General features: G+C 30.7%; 3 protein-coding genes across 3 annotated transcripts; 2 read left to right on the forward strand and 1 right to left on the reverse strand.

The window, feature by feature from the left end:
* Positions 1-304: 304 nt before the first annotated feature.
* Positions 305-2050, forward strand: LOC124914720 (proteasome subunit alpha type-6-like). Its single transcript, XM_047455320.1, has 9 exons — positions 305-491; positions 583-677; positions 748-829; positions 984-1080; positions 1219-1277; positions 1374-1456; positions 1542-1637; positions 1725-1784; positions 1859-2050. The coding sequence occupies exons 1-9, from the start codon at positions 416-418 to the stop codon at positions 1949-1951; spliced, it is 741 nt and encodes a 246-aa protein (XP_047311276.1). The 5' UTR covers positions 305-415; the 3' UTR covers positions 1952-2050.
* Positions 2051-5942: 3892 nt separating this feature from the next.
* Positions 5943-6868, forward strand: LOC124916011 (serine/threonine-protein kinase OXI1-like; the record flags this gene model as incomplete). The annotated part of the gene is made up of 2 exons (XM_047456750.1): positions 5943-5978; positions 6050-6868. Coding segments are annotated over 2 exons (855 nt in total), but the record flags the coding sequence as incomplete, so codon positions are not given.
* Positions 6869-17138: 10270 nt separating this feature from the next.
* Positions 17139-18162, reverse strand: LOC124916012. Its single transcript, XM_047456751.1, has 2 exons — positions 17260-18162; positions 17139-17201 (listed from the first exon to the last, which is right to left on the reverse strand). The coding sequence occupies exons 1-2, from the start codon at positions 18160-18162 to the stop codon at positions 17139-17141; spliced, it is 966 nt and encodes a 321-aa protein (XP_047312707.1).
* Between the last annotated feature and the right edge of the window lie 184 nt (positions 18163-18346).

Below are 18346 nucleotides of genomic sequence, written 5' to 3' on the forward strand. Positions count from 1 at the left end.
CGAGAACTGTGGTTAATTTGGATATATGTGAGAGTAAATGGATACTTGAGTCGGATTGTGGGTTGACCCGCCCATAAAAATTTTATCGTAATATTTTTTTTACGGTTTTTTATATTATTACTCGTGCAAATGCACGGGATACATGCTAGTTTTATTTATGATAGTTGGATGTAACAATTCTTTTAAGTTCAATTTGTACATAGCCTCAAGTTTAGGGACTTAATAAATATTAGGGATTCTAAAAAAAAAAAAAAATTCTTCCTCCTGTCTTGGGGAGAAAGCCATCCTCTTCTCTTTCTAGTTAACAGCCTCATTCCCCCCACTCTAAGCTGAGAAATTCGAGTATTCTTCCTTCAAAATTCGTATAATCAATCACATTGATTCTCTCCATATCAATTGAATACGATCAATCAAGATGAGTCGCGGAAGCGGAGCCGGTTACGATCGCCACATTACGATCTTCTCTCCCGAAGGTCGTCTTTTCCAAGTCGGTAAGCAATCGTATTTCCAATATCCTATCTCCTTTTTACTCGCATGTAATGTAATGTAATGTTCCACTGGTTTCTTCGATTACGTAACCAGAATATGCTTTCAAGGCGGTAAAATCATCTGGAATAACCTCCATCGGTGTTCGAGGAAAAGATTCAGTATGCGTCGTCACTCAGAAGAAAGTTCCGGTTAGTGAAATCATCTCAAATAACCTCTTGAATCTAGGTTTTTTCTCAATTATGTTCAAAATCTGTGCAGGACAAACTTCTTGATCAGACTAGTGTTTCTCACCTGTTTCCTATTACAAAGTACCTTGGATTGTTGGCAACCGGCATGACAGGTTATTGATTAACAAATTCTTGTACATATATTTTGTTTATGAATCGTGTTACAATAGAGATTAAAGTATGATTATCCTGATTACTGATCCTTGGAAGTGTGTAGAGTTAAGACTAATATATATAGATTTGATCATGTATCTTGTAATTTACCAGCTGATTCTAGGTCACTGGTTCAACAAGCAAGAAATCAAGCTGCTGAATTCCGTTTCAAATATGGATATGAAATGCCTGTAGATGTTTTAGCCAGATGGTAAGCTTATTTCATTGCAATGTAGTTTCTCTCCAATGGTAGTGTTTTCTCATGATCAAATTTGATTGTGTAATGTGAAAGACTAAATTCTCTACAATAACAAACAATTGATTGCTTTTAATGTGATCTACGTTTCAGGATCGCGGACAAGTCTCAGGTATATACTCAACACGCATATATGAGGCCTCTTGGAGTAGGTTTGTCTCTGAACCTACCCTAAAAAGATTGGATTCATCAATTTATTTTCTTAGATTCATAGTTCATGCTTGTTGTCGTGTAATGGTATTATGAAGTTGCAATGGTTGTGGGAATTGATGATGAGATGGGTCCTCAACTCTTCAAGTGTGATCCTGCTGGTCATTTTTTTGGTCACAAGGTATGTATGTATCTAAATGAAAGTCTTTCCTCTCATGAATACGATTTCGGGTTAAAGTTCTCGAGTCATTGTTATTGTTCTACAGGCTACAAGTGCTGGATTGAAAGAGCAGGAAGCTATTAATTTCCTTGAGAAGAAAATGAAGAACAATCCTTTGTATTCCTACGAGGAAACTGTGCAGGTAATGAATTTGTAAATTATAGGTGTAATTAGAGTAGTGAACGAGTGTTGTTTTGAAGATATTTCTTGTTTGTTTACATATATATAGACGGCTATTTCTGCACTGCAATCGGTTCTACAGGAGGATTTCAAGGCCACTGAGATTGAGGTACTTAATTATTGTCTACTATTATTGTTGTTAGCAAAGTCGGTTAAAAATATGGAAATAATTCGTTTTGGCAGGTTGGAGTTGTGAGCAAAGATAATCCTTGTTTTAGAGTACTATCAACCGAAGAAATTGACGAGCAGTTGGTGTCCATTAGTGAACGAGATTGAACCGGAAAAGGGTAATTGTATGTTCTTCAGTATGATTGAGTTGAATTATATATGTTCTTCTGTTTCAGCAACAACATTCTTTACATTTTCCAGAATTCAATTGAGAAATGCAGATTTTATTTATAAACAATGGATTCTAATAAATAATATATATAAATATGCACATGCAGAAGTTTCAGGAAAATGAAGGTATTTTTCAACTGTATATATTTTGTTTATGTCATTACAAATTCTTCAGTTATTTGGTTAGTGTATCCTGTCATTACATTATATATATATATATATTTCACATACCAAGACGAAGATATTGTAAATTCATCTTGAGAAGTAAAAACTAAAATTTTACTAGATCAAGAGCTTTGGTAAAGAAATCAGCAATCTGATGTTGTGTGTAGATATTTTTAGGGATTACAAAACCTTTCTTGAATTCATCTTGCGCAAGATGACAATCGATCTCAAGGTGCTTTTATCTTTCATGAAACACTGAATTTTTTATGATGTGTATAATATATTGATTATCACACCACAAATGTATTGACAGAGAAATATTTTTTTCAAGATCTTCTAAAATGTAATGTATTCATTTCAATTCACAAACTACAGTACTTGAACTCTTAATATTAAGCTTCTACACTTGATCTTAAAATAGTAGTCAATTTTTTTTTTTTCAAGATATCAAATAATCTCCCATCTTAACTCAAAAACTAGTTAATGATTTTCTTCTTTTTGAACAGTTTATCCAATTATCATATGCAAAACACTTAATATTATTATTATTTCTAAAAGTATAAAATAATTTCAATGGAGGAGTTTCTTTTAAGTACTTTACTACTCTTAGCATAGTTTCCCATTGATGTAAATTTGGTTCATTCATATATTTGGATAATTGTTGTATATAAAATGATATGGATGGCCTAATAAAATTTAGGTATATTAACCTTCTAACTAGCCTTCTATATCTTTCAAGATTATTCATTATTTTGTATCCTTCTTCTAATTTTATACCTTTATACATAGGTTTTTATTTTTTTTCTAGTTTTGCTCCTATCATTCCAGTCTCCCTTAGAATATCTAGGATTTTTTTTCTTAATTAATGAATAAGTCTTTATCTGTTTTGCCTATTTCTAAACTCATAAAATATTTAGCTTCATCTAAATATTTTATTGAAAAAGTTTGATCTATAAAACATTTTACCTTTTCAATTTCATTCATCTTATTTCCACAAATAAGAATATCATCAACATAAATCAATAATATTGTAATAAATGTACATGTTCTAAAAATAAAAAGACAAAAATAATGTGTAGATTGTTTGAATCCATATTCAATCAATCTACATGTAAATTCATCATTCCATTGTCTTAAAGCTTGTTTAAGTTCATATAGATTTTTCACTAATTTGCAAACTTTTTCTTGTTCAATAGAATCAAGTCTTTCAGGTACATCATATATATACATTCTTCTATAAATCTATGTAAAAATACATTATTGACATCTACTTGATGTAGATGCCAACAATTTGATGCAACAAGACTTAAAACTATTTTTATAGTTACTAGTTTAGCTACATGTGCAAAACTTTTTATAAAATCTAAACCTTCTTTTTTATCTGTTTTAGCAATTAATCTTGCCTTAAGTTTATCAATATTTTCATCTTGTTTTAATTGTGTTTTAAATATCCAGTTACATTCAATTATTTTTATATTTTTTTTAAAGATCAACCATTATCCATGTACCATTTTTATTTAAGGAATTTAATTTAGAATATATTGCTTCATCAATTTTAGTAATATTCATAAAGAATTTCTTATCTTTTATATTACTAATATTGGATACAAAAGAATAAGTTTTTGGTACATAATGAGATTTTGAAATGTTCATTATGTAATCTTTTCTCCAAATAGGTTTTTTCTTTTATTCGATCACTTTTCCTCATATGATTTTGATTGTCAACTTCCATTTGTGGTTAGTTAAATCATCTTTATGAATATCTATTTCAATTTTTGATTCATCAACAATATCTTTGATCACTTTCTGATATGAAATTATTTTGTGAATTTTCATTATTTTGCTTATTCAAGTTTTCTGTTTCATTAATTGTTTTAAGACAAATTTATTTGAGTTTCTAAAAAAAATTGAATTATTTCCTATATTAAAAATATTCCGATAAGATGAAGTTTTTTCAATCTTATTATTTTCTTTTAAAATTTGATAAGGAAATATATTTTCATATAAAATGACATCTCTAGATAGGAGCAGATATGTTGTCTCACAAGCAATCCCCTATGTATCCCACACTTCAAAACTTTGTTTATTTTAGAATTAATGTGGGTTCCACATCCACATTTAATGTGTAATTGTTCCCAGTTTTAAAGTTTGAGACACATATAGGGGGACAGCTTGTGAGACAACAGATCTTCCCCCTCTCTAGATATGATAATTTTATCATTTTTATATCATAAACTTTGAAGGCTTTTTTTCATTTGGATGACCTACAAAAATACATTTTATACCTCTTGGGTCACATTTAATTTTTTAAGGTGATTATTTGAAACATAACATAAGCACCAAAAAGTTTTAATTTCATCAAGAATTTGTTTATTTTTTTTTCAAAATTTCCAATTGAAATTTTGGGTTGACAACCTATTAATTAAATAAGTTGCCAATAAAACAGAAAAAACTCCAAAACTTTAGTGACAAATAAGCCTCAAACATCAAAGCTCTTGCCACTTCTAATAAGTGTCTATGTTTCTCTCAACCACCCCCATTTTGTTTGGGTGTGTAAAACAACTTTTTTTTATGAATAATACCTAGTGATTTAAAAAAGTTATTACAGTTAGTATTTACAAATTCTGTCCCATTGTCTATTCTAAAATATTTTGAAATTTGTATCAAATTGTATTTTTATTTGTTTACAAAAATTATTTAAAATACAGTACACTTGAATTTTATTTTCCATCGGAAAAGTCCATATGCATCTGTTATGGTCATCAATTAATGTTAGCATGTAATGACAATCGATATATAAGACTTCTTTGTAAGGACCCCATACATCAACATGTATCAAGTCAAAACATTTTTTGTTTGCGGTAATACTATTTTGAAATGACAATATATTCATTTTAGATCTTTTACAAGCATCACATGGCTGAGAATTAAAATTAACATTCGGAAAAATCTTCTCGATTACAACATCTAAGGGTGTTCATCGGTTCAGATTTTTGGTTATACGAGTTCATCAGTTTAGTTTCTTCAAAAAAAATTTTAGCTAATTCGAAAACCGAACCGAATTCAAATAAATTCTTATAAAACCGAACTCAATTCTAATTTGATACTCGGTTCGAATTTGATTTTCTTTTATCTTTTATTGTTAAATCTTGAATTTAAATTATTCTAATTAAAAACAAAATTTGAATTTAGATGTTGAACGGAGGAGATGCACTAGTAGAAAAGAGGGTATCAGTAAGGACGAAAACCGTTACTAAAAGCCTCAAAAGCCGTTACTGATAACATTCTGTAACGGCGAATAAAACTGTTACCATTCGTTACAGAAACGAGCGTTACTGATACTCTTCTAGTATCAGTAACGACTTTCAAAAGCCGTTACTTATACTCCTCTAACAACAGTAACAGTTTTAGCCAAGGTTAAACCGTTACAGATAAACATGAGTAACGATTTTAGTCAAGGTTAAACCATTACAGATAAAACATTACTAGTAACGGTTTTCTTATTTATAAAACCATTACTGATATATTACTAGTAACGGTTTTCTTATTTATAAAATCGTTACTAATATATTACTAGTAACGGTTTTCTTATATTTAATACAGTTACTAAAAAACATAATCATTTATTTTTATTTTTTTTCCGAATATTTTATATTTGTACTTATATAAACAATAATAATTATCCATTTTACAAACCCATTAATATATTCCAAAACCACAATCATCAATCTAAAGACCATAATCATAATCCAAAAACTACAATCATCCACAAACAGAGAAGATGTTCTTTGATAACTTCATGAAATGAAGAGAATCATCAATTCAATTTTTGTTAATCTCGCTTAACTTAACTCAATCAATTCCTTCTACCTTAGATTCTACGCTGCTGAATTGGTCATAGAATTGGAATATTTACACGGATTAAGATTTGTATACAGAGATTTAAAGCCGGAAAACATAATGATCCAAGAAAATGGTCATCTAATGCTAATCGATTTCGATCTCTCAACAAAACTCCCTATAAAATCTCCACAATCAATCTGTCTTACAACAAAACAATCTCCGCTGGAAAATAACAAGAAGAAGAAACAGTTATTCCGATTTCAGAAATATCGCAACTCCGACATAACACCAGAAGACGATTCAACAACAATAATAACCATACCTGAACTCGCTTCCATCCCTACAAAATCAGACTCGTTCTTCGACACGGAGGAGTATATTGCGCCGGAAATTATACATGGAAACGACCATGATTTTGTCGTCGACTGGTGGTGCTTAGGTATTATTCTATACGAGATGTTATACGGTATAACTCCTTATAAAGGAATAAACAGAAAGGATACCTTTGACAAAATACTTCATAAATCGCCATGTCTAGTCGGAGAGACGACGTTTCTACGAGATCTAATCCAGAAGCTTCTCGAGAAGGATCCGATGAAGAGGTTAGGGATTGAGGAGATTAAACGACATGATTTCTTCAAAAGTGTTGATTGGGAATTGATCGGGAAGATTTCTAGACCGCCGTATTTGCCGATTGAAGAAGGGGTGATGAAAGAGAATGGAGAAATTGATGTGGAGAGATTTGTGCAGAGAGTGTTTGAGGAAGAAGAAGAGATGAAAGAAAAGGAAATGACGGTTATTGATAATATGTATGTATTAATAAGGGTTTTCGAAAACTGTTACTAATACCTCTTGTGAATTTTTTTTAAATGAATGCATATTAGTAACGGTTTTAAGGTTAACCGTTACTGATACCCCTTAGATATTAGTAACGGTTTTAGTATAACCGTTATAAATGTATGTATCAGTTATGGTTTTCAAAAACCGTTACTGATACCTCTTGTGAAAAAATTTAAATGAATACATATTAGTAACGATTTTAATGATAACTGTTTCTGATACCCCTTAGATACTAGTAACGGTTTTAGTATAACCGTTACAAATATTGTATCAGTAAGGGTTTTCAAAAACCGTTACTAATACTTCTTATGAAAAATTTAAATAGATGCAGTAACGGTTTTAAGGATATCCGTTACTGATACCCCTTAGATATTAGTAACGATTTTAGTATAACCGTTACAAATGTATGTATCAGTAAAAGTTTTCGAAAACCGTTACTGATACCTTTTGTGAAAAAATTTAAATGAATGCATATCAGTAACGGTTATCCTTAAAACCGTTATTGAAATTCTCATTTCGATAAAGAAGAATAAAAACACTAGTGTCTGTAACGACTATTCCTTATGACCGTTATTAAAAATCTTTATCAATAATGGTTTTAAATGGCCGTTATTGATATCTTGATAAAAATAACGGATATATTAAACTGTTACTGATAAAATCTTTCAGTAAGGGCGCTATAGCGCCGTTACTAACATTCGTTACCAAAATCTCATTTTCCACTATTGATGGACGTTGAACAACTGAGAACTTGAGCTTGAAGAATAAATGTAAGATATAAAAGTAGGTGGAGATAAGTCTTAAATTCGAAATAGGTGTTGAAGGATGAAGATAGATCAAGATTTAAGAGTCTTGACAAAGAAGAAGCTAAGAGATATCAATATTAGATAGATGGAAGCTTAGAGATGTAGTTGAAGCATAACGACTGTTTCATATCAGAATAGAGATGAAAGAGAGAAGTGACAGTTGAAGATCATGTTAAGAGAATGGTGATAAGGAGGTTAGAGAGATTATTTGATTAAGTTAGAGAATTGAAAGTGATTAGGTTTAGAGAATATATATGAGGTAGGCGGCTCATGAATTATGTTTAGAGGATAAAGATGAGATGTGCTGCGGCTTAGAAATTGGGTTTAAAGAATAAAGATAAGGTGTGTTTAAAAAATAAAGATGAGGTGTGCGACGACTTAGAAATTATGTTTAGAGAATAAAGATAAGGTGTGCGGAGGTTGAGGATGAATTAGGTTTAGAGAATAAAAACGAGGTGTACACAGGAATGAGGAAGAAATTATTACATATTACATATTATATATAATTAATTATATAATATATAATAAAATAAATAATAAAAAATGAATTCGATTTTCGGTTTGATTTTCGAGTTTAGACCAAATATTGAACACCCCTAACAACATTAGAAGGATGACCCATTTTATTATGAACTGTTGTAAAATATATTGAAATATTACAAACATACTCAACATTATTCAAAATACTACTATCAACTAATGAAGAAACTAACAAATAAAAGTCAGTGATTCAGATGCTAGAATTTTATTCGAATTAGGCTATGCATAGGATATTTTCTTTTATCAAAAACATATTCCATATTTTTATGTTTTAAAAGTTTTGACATGTAAATCAAATTATATTGGAATTCTAGAAAAAAAAAATTCAAGAATTAATTATTCTGTTAATTTTACTTTTCCTACAAAATTAACAAATACTTGGTAGGTTTAATGAAATATGTCTAGTTACACTTTTCAAATCAAACATAATTTTTTTTTATAACGAACGTGTTACCCGCAATAGTGTAAATGATTCAAACTTGTTTTCCAACATAATTTTTTATTGTGTTCATTATATTCTATTTAGTTCTAAAAATATTTTATATTTGAAAAGTATTAGTTAAATACGTATTTACAGTGTGTTCTTATGAAAAAGGTGTTCCAATCTTGTTTCCATTCTACAACTGTCTCATCAACACATTCATTGATTGTATTGCTTTCATGAACATAACTTAATTATTCACTCTTCAAGTTTGACTACTTCTAGATTAAATGGAGCTTCTACTATGTTCATCCATTTTTTTCCTTTGTAATCTCTATTTCCTCGAAACCAATCTGGAAATACCCTTCCTCCTTCAGATGACTGCTTATTCTATAGTGTGTATACTGCAGATCATGTTTAGAAGTGTTTCCTTGACAACAGATATCGATCTTTGGATGGATATCAAGATATCAAGAAAACATTGACCTTAGGCCTTTCAAATCCAAAAGGCTATTAGCAATCTTAGGCAAGGCACAATGACACTAGAGAAATATTTCTCTAAGATAAACAAATTTTGGGATAAATTAATGGTTCTCAAAATAGCATGTTGTGACTGTGAGCCTAAATAAAATTGCTGCAATAAGATGAGGAATTTGATAGTTCAATCCGACATATCTAACAAACTCACGAAATTCTTGATAGGATTGAATGAGTACTGTGATAATGCTCGACAACAAATCCTTCTTATGGATCCATAACCAAATATAAATAAAGAATATTTAATGTTGTTAAGCATTGAGAGACAAAGAGAAGTTCAAAGCTTGATGATAGAGCAAAATAAAATTTTTGCTATCCTTATGAAAGATAATTCAGACCAACAACAAAGACATCAAAGAGATTCTAAAATCAAAGGAAAGGGTCAAAGTTCAAGAAAAGGGAGAAGAAATAATAACAAAGACTTATTTTGTCACTGTAGAGGACATCTACAAGAAGGTTTTTTCAATATCATTGATCAAAGAGATATGAAAACAATTAAAAATTCAGCCAACCTTGCCAACACACCCTTCTATAACTACGAAGAGTAGCCTGAGTCTTTCGGTAAACTTACAAATGTAGACGTGATGGCTATTAAGGAAATGGTAAAAACTTGCCTCTCGAAAATAAAAGGAAAAAAAGTATTGTGCAGGTATTTCTAATTCACACTTTGCACATAATTTCTTTTATATCGGTGCATATAGTCTAAATGTTCAAACTAGCTATAAATATAAACCAATTTGGATTATTGATAGTGGAGCTAGTAGTCACATATGCTCAAATTTATTAGTTACGACAAATGTTAGGAAAATTTCTAATATTCCGTTGTTCTTACTTGATAATTCAATAAATTATATCAACACATAAAAAAATGTTAAGATGTCTAATAAATTAGAACTTGTTGATGTCTTACATGTACTGACTTCACTTACAACTTAATTTATGTGTTAAAACTTTCAAAGGATAAAAATATTAGATGTCAATTTTCTTCATATGGATGTTTGTTGCAAGACCATAATGATGAAAGCATTATATGAAGATGACAACTATCACATAATTTATATTTTCTAGAAGAGTTAGAAAAAAATCTACTCCTTGTTGATAAGTTTCATCATGAATCTACAAAATTTGTTAATAAAATACATAATGGATCTATAGACTTTAACATTTTACATAAGAGATTAGGACATCCGTCAGATATTTCTCTTAAGCATGCTTTAGACTTTAATAAAGATGAGAAGTTTCATGGTGATATTTGTCCTATTTCTAAAATGCAAAGACTTCATTTTAGAACTACTATGTTTTGAACTCATTTCACAATGATATTTGGAGTCTATATAAATAAACATCATTCATTGGTTGTCCATATATGTTAATAATTGTAGATGATCATAGTCGGTCTACATGGACATATATGATTAAATTAAACCAAAACTCTTGTTTTACAATTTGTTTTGAATTGCATGTTATGATTAAAACTCAATTTAACTATTTTATTAAAACTGTTAGAACTGATAATGGATGCGAATTTTGAAGTCATGAATGTCAAAAAATTTCACAAATAATGACATATTACATCAAAGATCGTGCACTTACGCCCCCACAACAAAACGAAGTAGTTGAGTGTTAACAAAACGAAGTAGTTGAGTAGTTGAGTGTAAGCATCAACACCTCCTTCAAGTTGCAACTTTGCAAGACCTTTGATGTTCCAAGCACAAATGCCATTAAGTTTTTTACCATTTTCAATATTAATGGCTACTTATATAATTAATAGACTTCCCTCACATATTTTAATTATACAAACAAAAATCTTACTATTCTAATTTAAGGATTTTTGGTTGCCTTTATTAAATTAAGAATAACACACCTTATCAAAAAAATTTGAAAAAGAGAGCAACAAAATTTGTTTTTATTGATTACTCTTCTAGTCAAAAGGGTTTTAGAGTTTTGATACTCAAACTAAAACTATTATTGTCTCAAAAGACATTATTTTTTATGAAAACATTTTTCCGTTTCATAAAAAGGAAGACATACGAGAGAAAACACAGAAGATTTAACACATTCAAAAGACTTTTTTTTTGTATGAAACAGATGAAGAAACAATATATTATTTTTCAAATGAACTACCTGTTCAAAATATTACAAAAGAATTATAAAAAAAATTCCCTTTCCTCAAAACAAAATGATATCTATTCATATTTTATCTAGAACGCAAACTCATCTTCCGGAAATACAAAATTTTGTATGAACAAATAAGGAGTTCAAAACAAAAGAAAACTCCTACTTGGCTAGATATTTTTGTTTCTTGTACCACTAACAATAATGGACTGTCTTATACACTTAAAACATTTCCTTATACATCAAATTGCAGAATGAATGATTATTTAACATTTTTAGGAAATATATCTATTTTAAAAGAACCAACAAATTTTAAATAAACATCTCAAATTAAAAAATGACAAACTGCTATGAATGATGAATTAGCTGCTTTAAAAAATAATAACACATGAGATCTGGTTTCACTTCCAACTGGCAAGAAAGCCATTGGTTGTCGATGGGTCTACAAAACAAAAGTTAATCCCAATGGATTTGTAGCCAAATATAAAACTCGACTCGTCGCAAAGGGCTACAATCAGAAAGATGAGATTAGTTTTCATGACAGCTTCTCTCCGGTCGCCAAAACAGTAACAGTTAGACTATTACTTGCTTTAACATCTACTAAAGGCCGATTCTTGTAACAATTTGATGTTAATAATGCATTTCTCTACTGTGATCTCGTTGAAGATATATATATATATATATATATATATATATATATATATATATATATATATATATATATAAATATGCATCTTTCAGAAGGGCTGATTGAAGCAACAACAAATAAAGTATGTCATCTTAACAAGAGTCTTTATGACTTAAAAAAAACTTCACGATAGTGAATATGGTTTTCTAGACAATACAATAGTTTTGTTTTGTACAATTGATAATTGTCTTTTATTTTTAAAACTGAAAAATTATTTACTGTCCTATTAGTAACTTAGTATATGTTGATGACATATTAATTGCTTAGTATATGTTGATGACATATTAATTGCTGGAGATTGTCTTCAAACCATAAATTATGTTAAACAGTTTTTGAAAAAAATTACGATTAAGGATCTCGAAAATGTAAAACATTTTTTTGGCTTAAAACTACATCGTACTAGCACTAGTTTATATATAAATCAACGTAAATATATTCTTGATATATTAGCTAACATAGATTTGATTGGTTGTAAACCAACTGATATTCCGATGTCAAAAGGGATTAAACTAAACGAAAATAATAACCATATTTTTGCTGAACCAGAAAAATTCAGAAGATTAGTCGCTCGACTAAATTACTTGAATTTCACCCGACCTGACATTGGTTTTAGGATTCAACAACTAAGTCAATTTATGTAAAAGCCCCTCCAAATTCATTGTGAGGTTGCCTTACAGGCGTTCGATACGTCCTAAAATGCACTCTCTCATTGGGCTATTTTACTTTTGTTTATCTAATTGTTCACTTGAGTGTTTTTTCAGATGCCGACTGGACAACTTGTACAAATAGTCGTAGATCTGTTACAGGTAACTACGTCAAACTAGGAGGCTCTCTAATATCTTGAAAAACAAATAAACAAAATATTGTGTCTCGATCGACTGCAGAAGCCGAATATTGTAGAATAACTAGTACAACAGTTTGCGAACTAAAGTAAATTATGCTCAAAGGTAAGGGTTATCAATCTATCTATACTAAGTTGCGATTTCAAAGGTAAGGGTTAGCAATCTATCATTCCTACAGAAACCCTAAATCAATTTATACTAAGAGTAAGCTGCGATTTTAAAGGTAAGGATTGAATAATCACTAAAGTGTTTCAAGGCTGTCAAGACCAGGCACTGTAAATCAAGAATGTAACCAACTGTAACCAGTGTAGATTATTGCTATAGGGATGAATTCCCACATCTTTGGGATTCATTTTCCTAATATAACCTTATTGTGCAATCATTTGTAAACTAACCCCCTCTAATTTTTAAACTTGTTTTTTTATATTATATATTATTATTTTTATAAATTTGATTATTTATATTTTAATATATTAATTTAAATTATTTTTTTTATAAATTTGATAATTTATTTTTTTTATATATTAATTTAAATTATTATTTTTATAAATTCGATTATATATATTTTAATATTAATATTTACATTATTATTTTTATAAATTTAATTATTTATATTTTAATACATCAATTTAAATTATTATTTTTATAAATTCAATTATTTATATTTTAATATTAATATTTACATTATTATTTTTATCAATTTAATTATTTATATTTTAATATTACTATTTAAATAATTAATTTTATTTTAATTAATTATCTTTTAATATAATAACAAATATTAACTTCATCGTCTTCATATAATTAGTAAATACTAATAAATTTAAACCATTGTGTTCATAACAATAACTTAATAATACTAAAAAAAAAAATATTACAATCATTTATTTTTAAATTATTGACGATTTTGTTTTGAACATTATTTGTTACGTCTTGTGTGCCCTTTTTGACCCCACCTCCCAAAATTATAGTTTTTCGTGAATTATCCATCTCAGTTCGAATATGTTGGTTTAAATCTCATTTATTTTGTTTGTTTTATCAAATTTTCATTAGAAACAAATTACCAAATTTCTCCCAATCATATATTATTTGAAACATGATTAGGTATAAGATAAAATTGTGACATAACTCAATGTATTAAGTTCAATTGAGATTAGACATAATACAACCAACAAATATCGAACTTAAATAATGTTATCGGTACAATTTTCTAAAAAAAAAACACCATTACACTATACAAAATGGTTGTGAAAAAACATACCCAAATAAAAAGTTATACTACTTTAAAATAGTATTTCTTTTTTTTAAAATAAAATACAATAATAAATATTAATATTAAAATATAAATGATTAAATTTATCAAATAATAATTTAAATTAATATATTAAAATATAAATTATTTAAAAACGGATTACTTGGGAAATTTGAGGAAATGACCCACTGATATGCCTAATAACCAATAGTGTGGGGTATAAATTAAATAGCGCTGATGACCTTCTTTTTTTATAATAATTATACTCTTGCGTAACGCAACCGGAATTTATTTATTTTTTTGTCAATTTTTTTTTTCGTTTCGGGATTGCGTGACGCAACTGGGGCATTTTCGTCCCAAAAAAATTCATAATTAAAATTTTTTGAAAAATAAAAAAATAAAAAATTGCGTCAACCAAAGCATTTTCGTCCAAAAACAGCAAAAGGGATCATCAACGTTTTTTTTTTTTACTCTGCACTTTTCCGCATTTAAGACATTTTTTAGGGTTATCTCCTCAAATTTCCTTAATATTTTGGGGAAGAATTAAACAAACCAAATTATACTTGAAAAAATGAACCCTTAGGAATTCATCCCGGAGAATCGTAAGATTCGTAACCGAGTTCAAGTTTCAGACCAAAATCCGTTCAATACTGCAATCGAAAACTGCAGAAAAAAAAAAAACAAAACCCTAGAGGCGATTCCGATCTTGGAATATACAGACGTCCGATTGCAAGCAGCAACACGCTTAAAGGAATCCAAGAATGCATTGGCGACATCCAAAAGACCACAAAGGACATCTGACGGGACTCCCAGCGCCAAAGCACGATCGGACTATTTTCGGAAAATCGCGAGGAGAACAGATTCAGATAATATGGAATGGTTATTGTTCTTACTTACACTATATATGATAGAACAAGCTATCATGTATCGAGGGTTTGCTCCTGAAATGGTTATGTCTCGATCCTCCCTTCTGAAATGGATCTTCCAAGTCTCTCTTGTAAGCCCACTTCAACCTTTTATTCATAAATGTAGTAGAAACTGTGGCCGTGGAAATCAACCAAATCACACATACTTAAATATCAATGATTTTACATAACCACTTACTGTCTTATGAAACAACAAACACAAACTCACTGTTTTCAACAAAGAAAAAGACATTTGACATTTATTCAAACTAATTCTAGAACAACAACAATAGCTTTTACCAGATCAATTGCACATGACTGCCTGCCTGCCTTGCTTATTCTTCTTCTTCTTCTTCATAAGGGACTATCTCATTGTTTGATGATGACTGTCGGTAAGGAACTATCTCATTGTTTGATGATGGCTGTCGGTATAAAATCGGTTGTTGAAGTTCTCTTTGTGGATGGTTGTGATCTGCATTGTCTTCAATTGGTGGTATCACAAACTTCCACCAAGACTCCTCTTTGTATTCCCTGTAAGCTGGGGACCCAACTATTATAGATTTTTTCTCATCTATAAATATTATAATTGGATCAGTTTCTATCAATGTCGAAATTTCATGGTTTAGGGTCACCTTTTTCTCAATGGGATTGGTTGACATATTTATCGATATGGCTTTTGTTAGGTTCACGGAACACGCGATTAATATGTCTGCAATCATATGAGATATTTTGTCGAACAGTTGTTGCTCGTTCTCGATCTCCTTCCCTTTCTCGCTGTCCAAGAATTCTATGAAAACCTCAACAGTTTCCTTCATCCAATTCCCAGTCCCGACTCTAAGTTCATCCACTTGATTATCCTTGATATGTTCTTCTGACAACTCTATTAGTTTTTCAAGCTTCGTCTTTAAAGATGATGATCTTCTCCTCTTAATTGATACCATCTTACTGTTTAGTATGTACATAGAATACCACAAATCCATTGCAGCATCCCCTATACCAATGTCATCCTGGTCAACATCAACAGTTTTATCAATGTAACTAACATATCCAAGAATGTTGTTCACCATCGATACAAACTCATCTTCCTCACCGCCTACAAGAAAATGAATAATGCTCTTGATCACCATTTTATGACAATGGAAAACAAATGAACAAAGAGAGATGTTCACCATTGTTTTTACAAACTGATTTTCCCCAGTTTCCTCATCGTATCTACAACATCGAATAATGTTGTTCACCATTTTATGACCCTTTCTAAACAATTGAAAAATAAAGTTCTTCACCTTTGTTACAAACTGATTTTCCCCAGTTTCCTCATCATATCTACAACATCGAATAATGTTGTTCACCATTTTATGACCCTTTCTAAACAATTGAAAAATAAAGTTCTTCACCTTTGTTACAAACTGATTTTCCCCAGTTTCCTCATCGTATCTAAAACATCGAATAATGTTGTTCACCATTTTATGACCCTTTCTAAACAACTGAAAAATAAAGTTGTTCACCTCTGTTACAAACTGATTTTCCCCAGTTTCCTCATCGTATCTACAACATTGAATCATGTTGTTCACCATTTTATGATCCATTCTAACCCATTGAAAAATAAAGTTGTTCACCATTGTTACAAACTGATTTTCCCCATTGTCCTCAGGTTTAATGGCGTATGCAATGATGGAAAGTGTTACAACCCTCAAGGTCCAATTATTGCCATTTGGATGATTAGAAACCTCAGGTAGCGTGATTTTTGTAAGTCTCTGAATAAAGATACTATTGAATTCCTTGGTCCCATCAAATTCCCTTGCTCCCTCGAGGAGTTCAACTAGTTTCATGGATTTTGCCTTGTCAATTCTTTTGTTGATATAATCATCGGCAAGATCATTGATTTCGTTTACTGTACCCTTGGAAATTAGTTCTAACTCCTTAGAATCCAAATTCTCTTTTGCAACATTCGCAGTCGTCTTCTTACAACAAAAGATGCGTATCATCTTGTAGAAAAAAAAGAATGGAAGGAAAAGGACTAAGGAGACCAGACAAAGGATCATGCATAAATTAGTTGTGAACGTATGGAATCCAAGTGAGAAAATCACATAAATAGCTTTCCACCTGCGAATCAAACTGTTGAATTCCGCATTGCGTATATTCAATCCTATCTGAAAATTATTTAATTCTATCAATCTCTTTGACCAATACTTTTGTACAATTGACAAATCTTTGAAGCTCGACTGTTCCAATCCTGAAAAATTTAGCCAAACAACTTTGAACCATCGATATAATGGGGATATCGACCCAACAAGAATCGCCGCCAGCTGAGCTACAACAATGAATTTTGAGGACCACTCGTAATCCGAGTTGGGATGAAAGAATGCGTGTTTCTTAGACAATGGTACGTAGAGTTGAAGTGCAACTTCAGCTAGAACAACAACGGACACTAAACAGATTGCCCCCGAAGCAATGGATGTAACATAACGAGCTATCACAAATTGAGTGTTGCTCGTAATCCAAAGTGACCTTATATACTGGATTTTTATTGTTCGCTCCCCTTGAAAATGATCAAATACTCCCTTGTAGTTCGACTTGAAACATTTCTTCACGGTCGTAGAAACTAAGGCTGTGAAAATCAGGAAGGCAAATTGGAGAATAATGCAGACTATGATGATCACATGTTCAACGACGATAGTTTTGGAAATCACTCCCGTTCCGATTTGGATACATATATTTGAGACCAGAGGGACGATAAATACCGCGAGGGAAATCAAGTTGGCAAAGAGTTCTGCAACGGACATGTCTGCCAAAGACGGCATAAAGTTTGCCATAGATACGGACATGAGGGTGGTGCCACAGAGTTTCATGAGTTGGTCTCTACCGGAGGGCATTAGTGTAGTTAAGTCCACCGGCATCTTCAAGGATATGGCCAAGACTGCGGAAATGGCTGCATTCAGAGTGAAGAACTTGCAAGGAAACCAATATTTCTTGGTACGTAAACCGTTGATGAAGTCGGCCCCCATTAATAGCATGCATACTAGAGAAGCACCTGCCACGTAAAGGCCTATCCATACCAACGGAGCCTGTATTTGCGGTTGTGGCGACTGCGGCTGAGGCGGCACACATTCCAATATGCAACTCTTGACAAGTTCAGTAAGATAGGTTTGGTTAAGCATGCATTTGGAGAGACAATCATGCAAGGAGCTTGTCATGGGTATGCTTGTTTCTTCTTCTTCTCCTTTTCTTTTTATTTGGGGCAAATATATGGATAGGTAATGAAATGAGCAATGTCCTATCTTGACCACTGCTAAATAAATCAAAATGTATTTAAATAAACCCAACTCAACCAGCTCTAAGCCTTCTTTTCCCTGTGATACCTCTCAATGTCCAATTTTT

Source organism: Impatiens glandulifera, chromosome 9, assembly GCF_907164915.1.
Source record: "Impatiens glandulifera chromosome 9, dImpGla2.1, whole genome shotgun sequence".
Taxonomy (NCBI): Eukaryota; Viridiplantae; Streptophyta; class Magnoliopsida; order Ericales; family Balsaminaceae; genus Impatiens; species Impatiens glandulifera.